This window comes from Lissotriton helveticus, chromosome 7 (genome assembly GCF_964261635.1).
Source record: "Lissotriton helveticus chromosome 7, aLisHel1.1, whole genome shotgun sequence".
Taxonomy (NCBI): domain Eukaryota; kingdom Metazoa; phylum Chordata; class Amphibia; order Caudata; family Salamandridae; genus Lissotriton; species Lissotriton helveticus.
Window position 1 is genome coordinate 171,835,117 of NC_136068.1, and position 14,851 is coordinate 171,849,967.

The 14,851-nt window shown below is 49.3% G+C and overlaps 1 protein-coding gene across 4 annotated transcripts in view; it reads left to right on the forward strand.

The window, feature by feature from the left end:
- SULF2 (sulfatase 2) overlaps positions 1 to 14,851 on the forward strand; it is a 461,118-nt gene that overhangs the window by 368,134 nt on the left and 78,133 nt on the right. For all 4 annotated transcript variants that reach the window (XM_078651864.1, XM_078651862.1, XM_078651861.1 and 1 more), the window contains exon 12: positions 7,392 to 7,638. In XM_078651864.1, the coding sequence (XP_078507990.1) occupies positions 7,392 to 7,638 (247 nt within the window). The remainder of the gene's footprint in view (positions 1 to 7,391; positions 7,639 to 14,851) is intronic.

The following is a 14,851-nucleotide window of genomic DNA, read 5'->3' on the forward strand; positions in this document are numbered from 1 at the left end:
ATTTTAACCCAAGAGTTATTTTTAAATTCAGCGCACACCCGAGGTAAGCACCAGGTGTGGCTGCACTGGTTGCACTGCCTTAAACCCAGTCCTGTACAGACCAAAGCCACAGTGCTTAATTTGTAAAAAAAAAATGTAGTGCCAGGGCTCTTCCCAGAAGACCACTGCAGCATGCATCACCCATATCCTTCCAGAGCTGCTAGTAGCAGTACCCATATAACACCTAACCATCGCATTCCTGCAAGTGCAACAATTCAGACTATTTCAGGCCCCACCCAGCTATAATAATGTCATGAGAGGCTAGTAATTTTTAATTTCCAGTGTGTATTGACTTAATAAACACGGTTGTTGTGCACATCTCAAAATTAAAAAAAGACAACGCCACCATGTAGTGGACTGTCACTAGAGCCGTTCCTGATGAGTGTCGGTGCTGAGTACTGGAAACCACCTGCACAAATTAAGCACTGCCAAAGCAACACCTCATCTCTCTCTAGCCTTCTTGGTTATTGAATATCTTGTGAAGAGCCTCTCCTATGCTCTCCTGGTAAACCACCTTCTGGTTTTTCTCTTCTCCACAAACCTTTAATTACTTTCTTTGTTTCTATGCCCACTGCCTGATTACATCTTTATTTTCTTCCTTTACTTGTTGCTCCTTAGCTGGTTTGTGCTTAGAGATAATCTATAGCCATACATGCATACTTCATCAGTCTAACCCTTGTCCAGAAATAATATCAAAGGCGAGGGTTCAATAAACTTAGAAATTATAAACATCGACCAGTTCATGAAAATATATGTCTCCTGTAAAAAATAGTGTATACATGGAGCTGTTTGAGAGTAGTGTCAAGTGAAGCGTTTTCCAAAGAGGAAGCAAGAAGTGCGTCCTCCGATGCAACGTGATTGTGAAACTGCACATAACTCAGAGAAGTATGACAAAGTGTGTGTTGAAAGTTGAGATTATGTAGGACAATCCAATCCATAGAACAGTACGTGGAAAGAATAGAGTAAAAAAGTTTTGAACGGGAGCTCACATGAGGCAATAAAAAGGGAATAGATAGCGCCTATATACTTACTAGGATAAAGACCCATGTGAATGGCACTAGATTGTGTACTTCGCGAGATTATCAGCACAAAAAACAATAATTGTGTGCCTAAACCAGCCTGATCGGTACAAAAGGGGGTGGTGATGGACGGAGCATCTGAACTAATCAAACACTCACACCCAGTCAAAAGATCTGGGTTTGATCCATCACCGTTCTTCAGCCCACTCTGCCACCCCAGTTCAGACATGGCTATATGCAAATCAGTCTGACCCTGTGCCTCATGGGAACCAGCCTGATGGCCTTCCTCAGACATCAAACGACATGTCTGCATGTCTAGATCTGTTTTATACAACAGATGAGAAAATATCAATATCAATGTCAATGCCCTAGTACACCAAAATACAGATTATAACAAGCTAATGACTTGAAATTCAGCACAAATATGGTAACACGATGTATGCTTTAATTTGTCTTTTTCTTGTTCTGACTTCAGCCAACATGTGTTTCGTGCTTCGGGACAAGACACTCACGACTTCCTCAGGGCTGGGAGACATATACACAAACCATAGTGTAAGCCCAAATATCATCGGGCGTCAATGTTACAGTAAAAGATTTATAACTTTCCAACCGTGTCAGTCACTCAATATGTTCCCGCCAATTACTTGGTGCGGTGGACATAGGATAGTGAGGGCAAGGAAGAGAACAGATCTTCAAATAGATCCCTTAATCCAATTACATATCTGAACACAAAAGGCTAACCAATAATGGGGGTAATCATGCTCAAGTGGAAGTGAGTGGTGTAGAAACTGGATGGTGTAGGAATAGGGAAGGGGGTGCAAATTGTTAAAATAGCAAATTGAGTGCACAAGAGCCCCATGTGCTTGGTCCGGCGAGGTAAATATACTGGGGAAAACCCCAGGCCTACCTTTCAGTCTATGAGTCAGTAATATATGCCTAAAAAATAAATAATGGTACCTATTTATAAAATGTCCTATCCATTCCTAAATCTGGAGATAAAGCACCACAAGGTAAAACACATACCTTCTGGCTGGTTATACTTCCGTCCCAGCCTAAATATGGCTGGGCAAATTTCTAATCATCCGTAGACGAGTCTTTTTTAGAGAGAAAAAATATATCTGCAAAGACATAGTGGGTCCGTATTAGACACAGCGGTCATGAGAATCCCCTTTAAAACCAGATTTTGCCACGTGAGTTTCTGTGCATTTCTAAAATCCGAAATAGGGTGATATATAGTCAGACCATCTTCCCACCAATATGTGAAAAGGACAGGTTAATAGTAACGCTTATATTATTCAGGGCCTAAACATGAGTAAAATTTGTTGACCGTGATCCAGCCGGATATTTTCCGATCTATTAAGTTCAGATTTCCATATAAATAAGAATCGGGTCGCATGCTTATAATGTGGTCATGCTGTCAATAGATGTGTGTTTATATACATCATCTCCATTCTAAGTGGTTGCCACCGTCCCATCAGATCCGTGCTTTTATTAAAAGACATCGCTTACCCTATTCGCACGATCCAGTTTATATAGTCAGCTTTTCAGCCCGTTCACCCTTTCATGATGTTGTAGCAGATAACATAACGTGTAGTTGTAAAGCGCATGTTCACCCAAGGGTATCTTGGCGCTGAAAAACAGATGTTTACTGCTACCCATCTCAATGGTACTTATTTTAACGACCCCTGAAGTATGAAAAGCTGAGTGGACCCGCCAGGATATGAACCTGTGACCGTGAAGTTGTACGCAGGCCCCTTTAATGGATGCAATAGTCCACTAAGCCACCAGACTCAGCGGTGCGTCCATTTCCATTATACCCTTGAAGATAGTCACCAAAGTGTCATCATTCTCTAATACAATCAGAGCTGATGTCCTGGCCATGCTGGGAGTTTTTGCCCAGTACATGTGGGATAATGTAGAAGTTTTTCTGTCCAGAGCCACCATGGTTGACATGGCAGTCCGAGAGAAGTAGGGCACCATGAAAATGGGAAAGGTGTCCGATTGTCCACCATAACCTAGGCAGCCCCGCAAAACTATTTTAAGTCAATGGTGGAGTCAGCCACTGCTCTTGAGTAGGAAAAACACAGCATTCATTCATGTTCTAAATGAGGTGGGGTACCAGAGAGAAGAGCGGATAGCATAGCCACTGTTACTACGTCCATCCGAATGAGGTCATTAACCCCTCCCATGCTGGTGACGGAACCGCTCCGTCACCAGCCTCGGTCGCGCTGTGCTGGTGACGGAGCGGTTCCGTCACGGCCCGGCCGCCGCGCCTGCGCAGCGCTGATTTCGCGCCTGCGCGGCACGTTCTATTAAGCAGGCGGGCCGTGACGGAACCGCTCCGTCACAAGCACAGCGCGCCCGAGGCTCGTGACGGACCAGTTCCATCACGAGCATGGGAGCGCCGCGCGCCCCCCCTCCCCCCTAGCACTGCGGCGGAATTGCCGCCGCAGTGAAGGGGTTAATCTGAAAAACAAAAAGTTTGATAACATATCAACATTTACTAGGTAGTAATTAACAAGGAGGGTGTAGTTTGTTTTGAAGGGAACACATACCAGTGGAGAGGTAATAATATCAAGATTATGCCCCCTCCCAGAGTAGGTAACTACTAGAACTGTCTCACATCTGTAATTAGCTAGAAGCTCATCAGCCTTAGGCTTCATTTGAAACCTTGATAAAGTGAAACATACTCTAGATTGGTGGCTGTCCAGCTCCAGAACAGGGTTTGGAGCCTCCAAGCCCACCACTGCATGATCCCTCCCTCCCCCCACAAAGGCCTCAGGCACCGTCCCTCAGCACCATGCTCCTTGATGCCTTGGCGCCTTGAAGCCCTCGGGTGAATGCTGCGCTCTATAAATTTCGAAATCAAATCAAATCTTGCTCCGGCTCTTGACCCATCCTGTCTAGAAACGAAACATCCCTACTTTCCCCGCAGACTCACTATGCTGGCACCTTCCACGGTGAGATTAGATGAGAGCCTGTCACAGGCCTGTGGGCGCCTGCCAACAGAGCTTATGTGATTTCAGGCGCTGGCCTGCAAACAGTAATCCGCAAAGGCCCTTAAACTATGCCTTTAGAGTGACGCAGGGCATACTGACATTTAACAATGATTCAATTCTCCGACGCTGCCAGCATCCACTGCCTAGCACTTATCATCAAGTCAGCTTCTGCTCATGGCCAGACAGGTCTTTTATTCCACCAGGCATTTCCCAAAAGGGCCCTTGGAGGCCCATTTTGAAATCCCATGGCTGCTCCTGGTGTCTCTTCCACTTTCCCCAGCCCCCAGAGGTTCATATGCAGCAGGCACAGCAGACTTCAAGAGAGGGAGGGAGGGGGAAGATAGAGAGAAAGTGAGAAGAAGAGAAAGTGGTTGGATAGAGATGTTGCGAAGGAAACAAAGAATGCCGGCTGGTTTGAGCATTTATATCAGAGCTGCTTTTGGTTCCTCAGTCTGCCTTTGCTGGTGATGGGAAGTGACGTGACATGGTGTGCCCTATACGGCGCCCCATTCTGCCATTGGTATTTCCTAGCGCCACCAACAAAGTCCTATACTTTCCCTTCCTGGTTTTGAAGATTCCATCAGAGACCAGAGTCTGATACGGTTTATGAGTTGAGGCTTGTAGAGCCCAAGTATGTTCTCATTCATTTGTAGTTAGGTATAGTCGAAGGTCTAACTGAGAATGGTAGATCAGATGTTTTGTGTCTGTGACTCTGTGTCGTACTGTTTCCGTGCTTCATCCAGCAGCATATCTTAGTCGGTGAGATTTGGGTGATGTGTATCGCAAATTTACCAACTAAAAAAACAGTATATGAAAGGGTGGAGGGATCACCAAGGCTTGGGATACACTGTTCCCTTGAGGAACAGGTTCAATACTTAATTGCATTAGGTGGGCTTCTGTCCCCCCCAAAAATGAAAACTTCATTATCAAAGGAAGGTAGTAAGAAAAACCAACAAAGGTAATAGAAGACTAGGCCTGGGCGGTAAATTCCGTTCCGCTCGTGGAATTGGCGGAATTTCGCTTTCTGCGGAGAACGCGGAATTGCCAAAAATTTCACAGTCCGCGGCTTCGCTTAATTTTTGGCTTGTTCTCGCTTCAAAAATGCGTGTTCGGGAGATATTTCTCCCCGAGCACACAAACAGCGTTCGCAAACAGGAAAAAAGCATCGCGAACGGGCAAAACAAGCAATTCCGCATGTTCCTGGAGATTTTTTATCGTTTCGCAGAGCTTTGTGTAGCACGACTACACAAATTTTGCTCACCCCTATAGAAGACCTGACTCAGGGCCCCCAAACCCAACTCTCAAGCCAAAAATGCATTTATTTGGGGGGTGTCGCGTTCCAAACAGCCCCCTGAAACTAAGTCCCTGGCTTCACCCCTCCATCTCCTGTGTTCTTGGGATATGTTCTTTAGAACGTTGACCTCTGAAATTTTAGGGACATCTCCTTGAATGTGGGTAAGGGCACCATACAATAAGAATCATGCCTTGGTCCTGGATTTACTATCCTTCATGCAGCAGAGGGATGCATGAAAACATATGGCCCTGCGCTGCGAGCAATGCGTTGCGCGACAGTTAAAAATTGTGCAACACCAGGACCGCATCAATGGCGTAATCGGTGGTGCTTTGAAAAAAAGTCTGTTTTATGCAACGCTCAGCTGTTTGCTGTGGTGCAAAGATGATCCAGCATTGCCCAGCATGGGCTTCATTTATACTTTTATACCTGTCCTTTAGTACAAATTTCAACAAGCAGACACTTGCACGAAGTTGCAGTGACAGAAAAACACAATAAAAAATGTTTTATGTTTTTTATTCAGACATGAAGTGCATAGGTATATCACCCCATATGACTCTACCCCCTTGTTCTCACAAGATTTGGCTTGGATTTGCTCCAAAGTCAGGTCGGGCTATTTTAGTCGATTTGGTTTGCATCAATAACGTATTTATTTATTACATAACACGAACTTGGCCCAAAGGTGTCAGAGCGCTTTACGAGCACCAGTTGCCTTACAGACCGACAAATTCATTTTTGTTCAGCATGGCTAGATTAAGTGATTTTCCCAGAATCACAGCATGTGGAGCGTCCCTGACGCGACTCGAACCCGGTTTCCAAGCGACCACTTTAGCCATTAGGCCACATCCTCTTCACCCGTCCATGGGCCATATTATCAAGAACGGAGCAAACATTATCTCCGCTTTACCGGCAGGAAACTGCTGCTAAAGCAGCGATAAGGGGCTCGATAATATGCCCTAGAGAATTCCCATAGAAGCCCAGGTTTGATGTCCTTGACCCAGAACCTGGCCTTCTATTGGAATTCTCTAGGGCATATTGTCAAGCCCCTTATCGCCGCTTTACCTGCAATTTTCTGCTGCTAAACCGGCGATAATTTTAATGCCCTTCTTGATAATATGCCCCTAAAACTCTTTAGCACAGGAAAGTTGATCGACACAGCCTCTTGCGCCGGTTTGCACTGCCCAGCATCGAGCGAAATCCTGCAAAAACCTTAGCAAATCTATGGCACTTGCCTTCCTGCTACATTTGAGACGTGCCAGCTCCATGTTCCTTCATCAGCTTCGAAATATGAGGTACGTAAATGACGTACATCCTGTCTCGGCAGCACTTGCTTCCAATTACAATAAATTGCTGGAAATGCCTAATGACTAAAGTACTGCATTTGACGAGGTTTTCTTGGACGAGCAGTAGTCGTGTAAGAATCCAGTGCACTGTATCTCCTGTTTGTGGAGTGTTGCACAAACAAACTTATTTATGCCTTTAGGCACACATGCATTCATTAATTCTCCTGGAAAGAATCAGTTGTTTCCAACAGGCTTATGCTCTGGTTGAATGAGATGACATGCGCTGACCGGAATTTTTTTTTTTTTTTTTTATATTCTGAAAATCAGAAACATTTTATTGAGTCTTTCGAAAGTAAGACTATCTTGGGGTTCAAACAGGTATATATGTCGGAGTAAAACGAGTTACCATTGAGCTAAAAACGTCAAAATGCGGTTTTAGTCGATCTCAAAGCTTTGCAAAGGTCCGCTTGTTGCATTGTCTACTACTGCCATCTGGCGGTTAGTGTGGGTATGGCCAAACACATGTTCAATAGAATAATAAAATACCAGCGCTCTCTATGGTCCATCTGCATCACCCGTCTCTTTGCACATCCTGCCAATTATCCATCTGTCAATTGCAGATGCTGCTCTGACAATAGCTATAGGAGGCAGCTGCAGCTAACACTGCGCTCAATCACTGTGCAATCAAAAGTTCACGACACAGCTCTTTTGCATATGAACTAAAGTGCCATTTATTTTTTCTTTGTCTGTTTTTCCTTAGAATACAAGCCAAGTTACTTGAGGAACCGCTCCATTCGGTCCGTATCTATTGAACTGGACGGAGACATGTTTAACTTGGAGTTGGAAGATGAATACCAGCCCGTGGTAACAAAGAATCTTACGAAGAGGTTTATTTCAAAGGTTAAAGCCACCGAGCCTGAGGCTGGCAATGACATGGGAGAGTACAGCGGCGATGGCAGCCTTACCAACGAGCTCACCATCCCTAGCTCAATTAAAGTCACACATAGGTAACTTTTTCGAGATATATGTGTCCACCTGGAAGTAAATATATCACTAAATTTAAATATTGCCTCACGTTGTTGTAGCAATAGCTTGTTTTTTATACGGCGCTGCGTGTAGCATTTCTGTCACTTCTAAGCGCTGGCACGGGCATGACCTAGTTTGCTGTTCCTCAGGGAGGATGAAGGCCCGAGTCGGCCTTACCAGAGTTTGAACTCATGACATGAAGATCACACATATGTTGGCATTGAACGCTTAACTCGCCGATCCATTTTATAAGCGTGTTTTCAGCTTGAGGGTTAGTGAGGCTTTTCGAAATGGTTGGAATAGTTCCAGTTGGGTTCAAAGTACCCTGAAATCTCACGACAGGGGCACAATCTACATCCAAAGTATCATAACCAATCAATCAATCAATCAATCAGAGCATTTATATAGCGCACTACTCACCCGGAGGGTCTCAAGGCGCTGGGGGGAGGGGGTCCGCTACTGCTCGAACAGCCAGGTCTTGAGCTGCTTCCTGAAGGCGAGGTGGTCCTGGGTCAGGCGGAGGTGGGTCGGAAGGGAGTTCCAAGTCTTGGCGGCCAGGTAGGAGAAGGACCTTCCTCCTGTGGTGGCTCTTCGGATGCGGGGGACGGCGGCGAGGGCGTGGCTGGTCGATCGAAGCTGGCGTTTGGGAGCGTAGAAGTTGAGGCGGCTGTTGAGGTATCCTGGTCCTTGGTTGTGTAGGGCTTTGTGTGCGTGGGTGAGGAGCCGGAAGGTGATTCTCTTGTTGACCGGGAGCCAGTGCAGGTCTCTCAGGTGTCCGGAGATGTGGCTGTGGCGGGGGATGTCCAGGATGAGTCGTGCTGAGGTGTTCTGGATCCGCTGGAGTCTCTTCTGGAGTTTGGCGGTGCTTCCGGCGTAGAGGGAGTTGCCGTAGTCCAGACGGCTGGTGACGAGGGCCTGGGTGACCGTCTTCCTGGTCTCGGTGGGGATCCATCGGAAGATCTTACGTAGCATGTGCAGGATGTTGAAGCACAACGAGGAGACGGCGTTGACTTGTCTGGTCATGGAGAGGGAGGAGTCCAGGATGAAGCCCAGGTTGCCTGCGTGGTCTGTTGGTTTGGGTGCGCTGCCCAGGGCGGGGGGCCACCAGGAGTCGTCCCAGGCGGAGGGTGAGGATCCCAGGATGAGGACTTCCGTCTTGTCCGAGTTCAGTTTCAGGCGGCTGTTCGACATCCATTTGGCTACGTCTGTCATCCCTTCGTGCAGGTTGGCTCTGGCGGTGGCGGGGTCGTTAGTGAGGGAGAGGATCAGCTGGGTGTCGTCGGCGTAGGAGATGATGTTCAGGTTGTGCTGGCGTGCGATGGCTGCGAGGGGGCTCATGTAGACGTTGAAGAGTGTTGGGCTGAGCGAGGAGCCTTGAGGAACGCCGCAGATGACTTCGGTGGCCTCCGATCTGAACGGGGGGAGGCGGACTCTCTGTGTCCTTCCGGCGAGGAAGGAGGTGATCCACTCCAGTGCCTTCTCCTGGATTCCGACGTTGCTGAGGCGCTGTACTAGGGTACGGTGGCAGACAGTGTCGAAGGCCGCGGAGAGGTCCAGGAGGATGAGGGCCGCTGTTTCTCCGTTGTCGAGCAGGGCTCGGATGTCATCGGTAGCTGCGATCAGGGCGGTCTCGGTGCTGTGGTTGGCCCGGAAGCCAGACTGCGAGAGGTTGAGGGAACCGTTCGTCTCGAGGAAGGCGGCCAGTTGCTTGTTGACGGTCTTCTCGATGACTTTGGCTGGAAACGGGAGCAGCGAGATGGGGCGGTAGTTCTTGAGGTCGGTTGGGTCTGCTGATGGTTTCTTGAGTAGAGCGCTGAGTTCGGCGTGCTTCCAGCTCTCCGGGAAGGTGGCGATGTCGAAGGAGGTGTTGATGATGTCCCGCAGGTGGGGTGCGATGACAGCGTCGGCCTTGTTGAAGACGTGGTGAGGGCAGGGGTCTGTCGGAGATCCGGAGTGGATGGAGTTCATCGTGCGGGTGGTGTCTTCGGTGCTGATCGGGGTCCAGGCGCGGAGGGTGGTGGTGGGGGGCGGTGGTTCGGTCGTGGCGTGCGTCGGTTGAGTGCTGAAGCTGTTGTGTATGTCCGCGATCTTGTTGTGGAAGTAGGAGGCGAGGGAGTTGCAGAGGTCTTGCGAAGGGGTGATGTCGTTGTTTCCGGCGTTGGGGTTGGAGAGCTCTTTCACGATGTTGAAGAGTTCCTTGCTGTTGTGTGCGTTGTTGTCCAGTCGTTCCTTGAATGCGGTTTTCTTGGTGGCGTGGATCAGCTGGTGGTGTTTTCGGGTGGCGAGCTTGAGGGCAGTCATGTTGTCCGGTGTTGGGTCTCTGCGCCAGGTTTTCTCGAGTGCTCTGCAGTTCTTCTTGGAGCTCTTGAGTTCGTCGTTAAACCATGGGGCTTTCTTGCTGCTGGGTCTGCACGGCGGGGTCTTCAGCGGGGCGAGGTCGTCTGCGCAGTCGCTGATCCATTTCGTGAGGTTGGTGGCTGCTTGGCTGGGGTTTGTTGTGCTGGTGGGAGGGTTCTTGCTCAGGGAAGTAGCGAGCTGGTCTGCAGTGATCTTGTTCCAGCTTCTGCAGGGAGCCTGTTGCTGGTGATGGTGGAGCGTGGTCCTTCTGAAGCTGAAGTGGACGCAGTTGTGGTCCGTCCAGTGGAGTCCCGTGGCGTGGCTGAAGGCGATGTCCTTGCTGGAAGAGAAGATCGGGTCGAGTGTATGTCCGGCGTAGTGGGTGGGGGTGGTCACCAGTTGCTTGAGTCCGAGGTTGGCGAGGTTGTCCAGCAGGGTGGTGGTGTTGCGGTCGTTGTTGTTCTCCAGGTGGAAGTTGAGGTCCCCGAGGAGGATGTAGTCGGCGGAGGGGAGGGCGTGTGGGCTGATGAAGTCTGCGATGTCCTCGCTGAATTGTGTGCGTGGTCCCGGGGGTCTGTAGATGAGGGTGCCTCTGAGGGTGGTCTTGGGGTTGACGTGGATCTGGAAGTGCAGGTGTTCGGCGGGTGCGAGGGTGTCGTCGGTGTTGGTCGTGATGCGGATGGTGTTCCTGTGGATGATGGCGATGCCTCCTCCTGTCTGGTTGGCGCGGTCTCTCCGGGTGATCTTGTAGCCCTCTGGGATGGCGATGGCGATGTCGGGCGCTGAGGAGGCGTTCATCCAGGTTTCCGTGAGGAAGGCGACGTCTGGGTCTGTGGTGTCGAGCAGGTTCCAGAGCTCGACGGCGTGTCTGTGGACGGAGCGGGTGTTGAGCAGGATGCACTTCAGGTGGGTGCTGCTGGAGTTCGGCTTGGTGGGTGCTGGTGTGGCGTGGGTCCGGTTGCAGGTGAACTTGCAGGAGTGGCAGCTGAAGGGTCCGTGGGTGCGTCTCGGTGTGGCTCGGTAGCAGCCCGGGGTTCGGCCGGTGTTGAGTGCGTTGAGTTTGGTGGCGTCGTAGGTCCGTCGGGTCGGCTTCCGGCGGTGGGGGCCAGGGGTCCTGGCACTGGGCGCGGTCCAGGCGCGGACAGGCGCAGACGGGCTTACCTTTGGCGCACCTTCGGCGCTCAACCGGTGCTCCCGCTGCGCGCGTCCGCTGCGCGGTCGCTCTGGGGGCGTCATAAGAAGGGAGCAGGGAGGGCGGGTCAGCTGGGAGGCGGGAAGGGGTTGCCCAATCGTCTGGCGAGGGGGCGGGGCCGCAGGCAGGAAGCGGCGGGAACGGGACCGGCAGAGCGGGCGGCCCAGCGGCGGCTGGGGCGCTGCTGTCGGCAACGGTGAAGAGGACTCGGTCAGCAGGTCAGCAGGGGCTCTGTGGCAGGCGCGGAGAGGAGCAGGGGGGCGACCAGGCCAGAGGCGCAGTGGTCGCACTCCAGATGCAGGCGGGGTCCCCTTAAGAAGGGAGCAGGGAGGGCGGGTCAGCTGGGAGGCGGGAAGGGGTTGCCCAATCGTCTGGCGAGGGGGCGGGGCCGCAGGCAGGAAGCGGCGGGAACGGGACCGGCAGAGCGGGCGGCCCAGCGGCGGCTGGGGCGCTGCTGTCGGCGACGGTGAAGAGGACTCGGTCAGCAGGTCAGCAGGGGCTCTGTGGCAGGCGCGGAGAGGAGCAGGGGGGCGACCAGGCCAGAGGCGCAGTGGTCGCTCCCCAGATGCAGGCGGGGTCCCCTTAAGAAGGGAGCAGTTAGGGCGGGTCAGCTGGGAGGCGGGAAGGGGTTGCCCAATCGTCTGGCGAGGGGGCGGGGCCGCAGGCAGGAAGCGGCGGGAACGGGACCGGCAGAGCGGGCGGCCCAGCGGCGGCTGGGGCGCTGCTGTCGGCGACGGTGAAGAGGACTCGGTCAGCAGGTCAGCAGGGGCTCTCTGGCAGGCGCGGAGAGGAGCAGGGGGGCGACCAGGCCAGAGGCGCATAAACGACTTGTCTTTCTTTATATGTTGCTGCCTTAACTACCACTACATTGGCCTGACTGTTACATCGACCTGACAAGACCTCGACCTCGCCTATTTGAAAGTTTAACACCAGTTTGGAATTGCAGCCATTTTTATGTTGTGCGTATGTCAATGTAATAGTTCGGTTTATGTGATCGCTGATGGGAAAGCAATGACAGAAAGAAATATATTACTTGACGTAAGATTAGAGACTCCTGACAGGGGATGTGTGTGCACCACATTAGTAGCCAACGGTATACAGCCTTTACAACGAAACTTTTACAACGAACTACCATTACAACACAACTTTTACAACGCAAACCATTACAACGCATAGCGCTGGGGGGCGCTCTAGTATAGGGAATAGGTTTAATGTACTATCCAACACCTTCCCTACTATCCACGGGGACTGGAGTTGGAATAGTAAATTAAACTATTCACTATCCAGCGCCCAAAAGCATTATGCGTTGTAATGGTATGCGTTGTAAAACTTGCGATGTAAAGGTAGGCGTTGTAAAAGTATGCGTTGTAACGTCATACATCCGTTGATTCTCAAAACATTTTGGGCCATATTTACAAGCCCCTATCGCCATCAGAACGTCACTTTTAGTGATGTTGTGGTGGCAATACAAGCTTTGCCTTATTCACAATGCAGTGTTGAGTCACTTAACGTGGCTTCACGCTGCCTTGTAAATAACCTCCCCTTTCACACTATACTTAACATGTAAGGGGTGAGCAATGGGTGTTGCTGAGGGCAACAACCATTCATTTTGACGCTGCCCTGTATTTACAAGGGTGGTGTAAATATGGGATAGGGCCAAAATTAAGACCCAAAAAAAACCTGGTCTTACCCTGGCGAAACAAGCAGAAATGCTTTATTTCTCCTTGTTTTTGCTTTTTTTTGTAAAGGGTGCTGCATTGTGCAGCACATATAGAAACAGCAAACACCATTCATTGTTTATGTGCAGGGAGTTATCCCTTCCTGCACATGAACAATCTTGAAAATAAAATGACAAGTTGCAACTTCTATGTGCACTGCATTCTGCAGCACACATGGAAGTTACAAAAAGCCATTGGTGACTGTTTATGGGCAGGAAGGGACACCTTTCTGCACATAAACTATCGTTCCCCTCCATGCAGGCACTTTTGCACTATTGTGCAAGAGTGCCTGCGTTGGTGCTAGACAGCTGCAATTAGCATCAGCGCAGGGGAAAACAGTGCTTAATTTGAGCCAGTGGTTTCCGGTGCTCAGCACCAGCACTTAATCATCAACACCGGCACTTTTCAGGAGTGCCAGTTAAGGACACATTAATTTATGGTAGGCACAAGAAGAGTAAATAATTTCCCCAGATTCACAGGATATTGAGCCGAGGCAGAGACTCGAACCTGGTTCCCCAATTTTAAAGTCTGCAGCTCTTGCCATTAGGCCACACCCTCTCCCCACTTTCATGGTAAGTAGTTAGTTCTGTTTTAGACGGCGCTAACAGGAGAAATGGGCTGGTGTAATCTGTCTCCTGACGAGAGCCCCAGCACTTATTTTTTTTTACAAATTAACCACGAGTTTCCACCAGGAGTTCTTTATTCCTCGTTTGGGTTTTTGCTAATGGAAAAATACCCATTGAGGTTCTGCCTCAGTTGTTACCATAAGTTTAAAAACTCGGGTGAACAAGAGGTATGCAGTTGATCATCTAAAAGTCAGAAATGGTTGAAGCTTCCAACTGCAGGGCACAACAACAGTGGTCAATGATTGCAAGTAAAACGCTCATGTTATGGGTGATTTTAATGAAGAGGATTGTGGTTAAACAAAGGACAATGATAAAGCTTAGGAGAGTGTTTTGGAGCTGTGTAAATACACAGTCATGATCACAGAATAATTTTCTTGTGACAAATTGGTCAAATTGAACCTATTCCCCACCCCATTGAACAACATCCATATTCTACAAGAATTGTGTTGTTTCCATGAAAATATTTCACAGACATTCCTGTTGAATGTGAGTTTTGAAAGGTTTGATACTTAGGCAATAAAAGGAGCCAGACATATATATTTGGATTGCTTGAACATATTCCAAAATGGATGTACGACATTACAGCGCATGCTTTTACATCGCATGCTTTTACAACGCGAGTTTTACAACGCATACCATTACAACGCATAGTGCTTTGGGGCGCTGGATAGTGAATTATTTAATTTACTATTCCAACTCCAGTCCCCATGGATAGTAGGGAAGGTGTTGGATAGTAAATTAAATATATTCCCTATCCTAGAGCGCCCCCCAGCGCAATGCGTTGTAATGGTTTGCGTTGTAAAAGCTGCGATGTAAAAGCACTGCGTGGTAAAAGTTGCGTTGTAAGTGATGTTCCCCTTCCAAAATACATTCACATCTCAAATGTGAAGAAGGGGCGCTGCTTACTTTAACTCTTCCTTCTTGTCTGCATTCCTCTGGTCCACAGACATCTTCGTGCATTCCCTTGCATGCAATAATGAATGAATAAGGCCCCCTCTTTTTTTCCAGTGACGTTGAATAGCATGTCTGCATGAAGGCATGGGTGTGAGGCTGTGACAATGTCTGCTGGCCCCAGTGCTGGCGTCACAGTGAACAAATGTTCACTGTGTATATGTATGTAGATGAAATGTTTTTTTTCATACAGATTATAGGCGACCACTGCTTTATTTGTGCCAGTGCTTGCAGGAAGTGGTCACTAAGACTCAGTTGTTGGTGCAAGATTTATTTTTCATCATCAGTCTTTAACCAAGACCAAGAGAGAGGAGAGGAGAGGAAGGAACAAGGGGGTAGTGAAAGGCAAGAAAACAGTGACAAAGGGTGA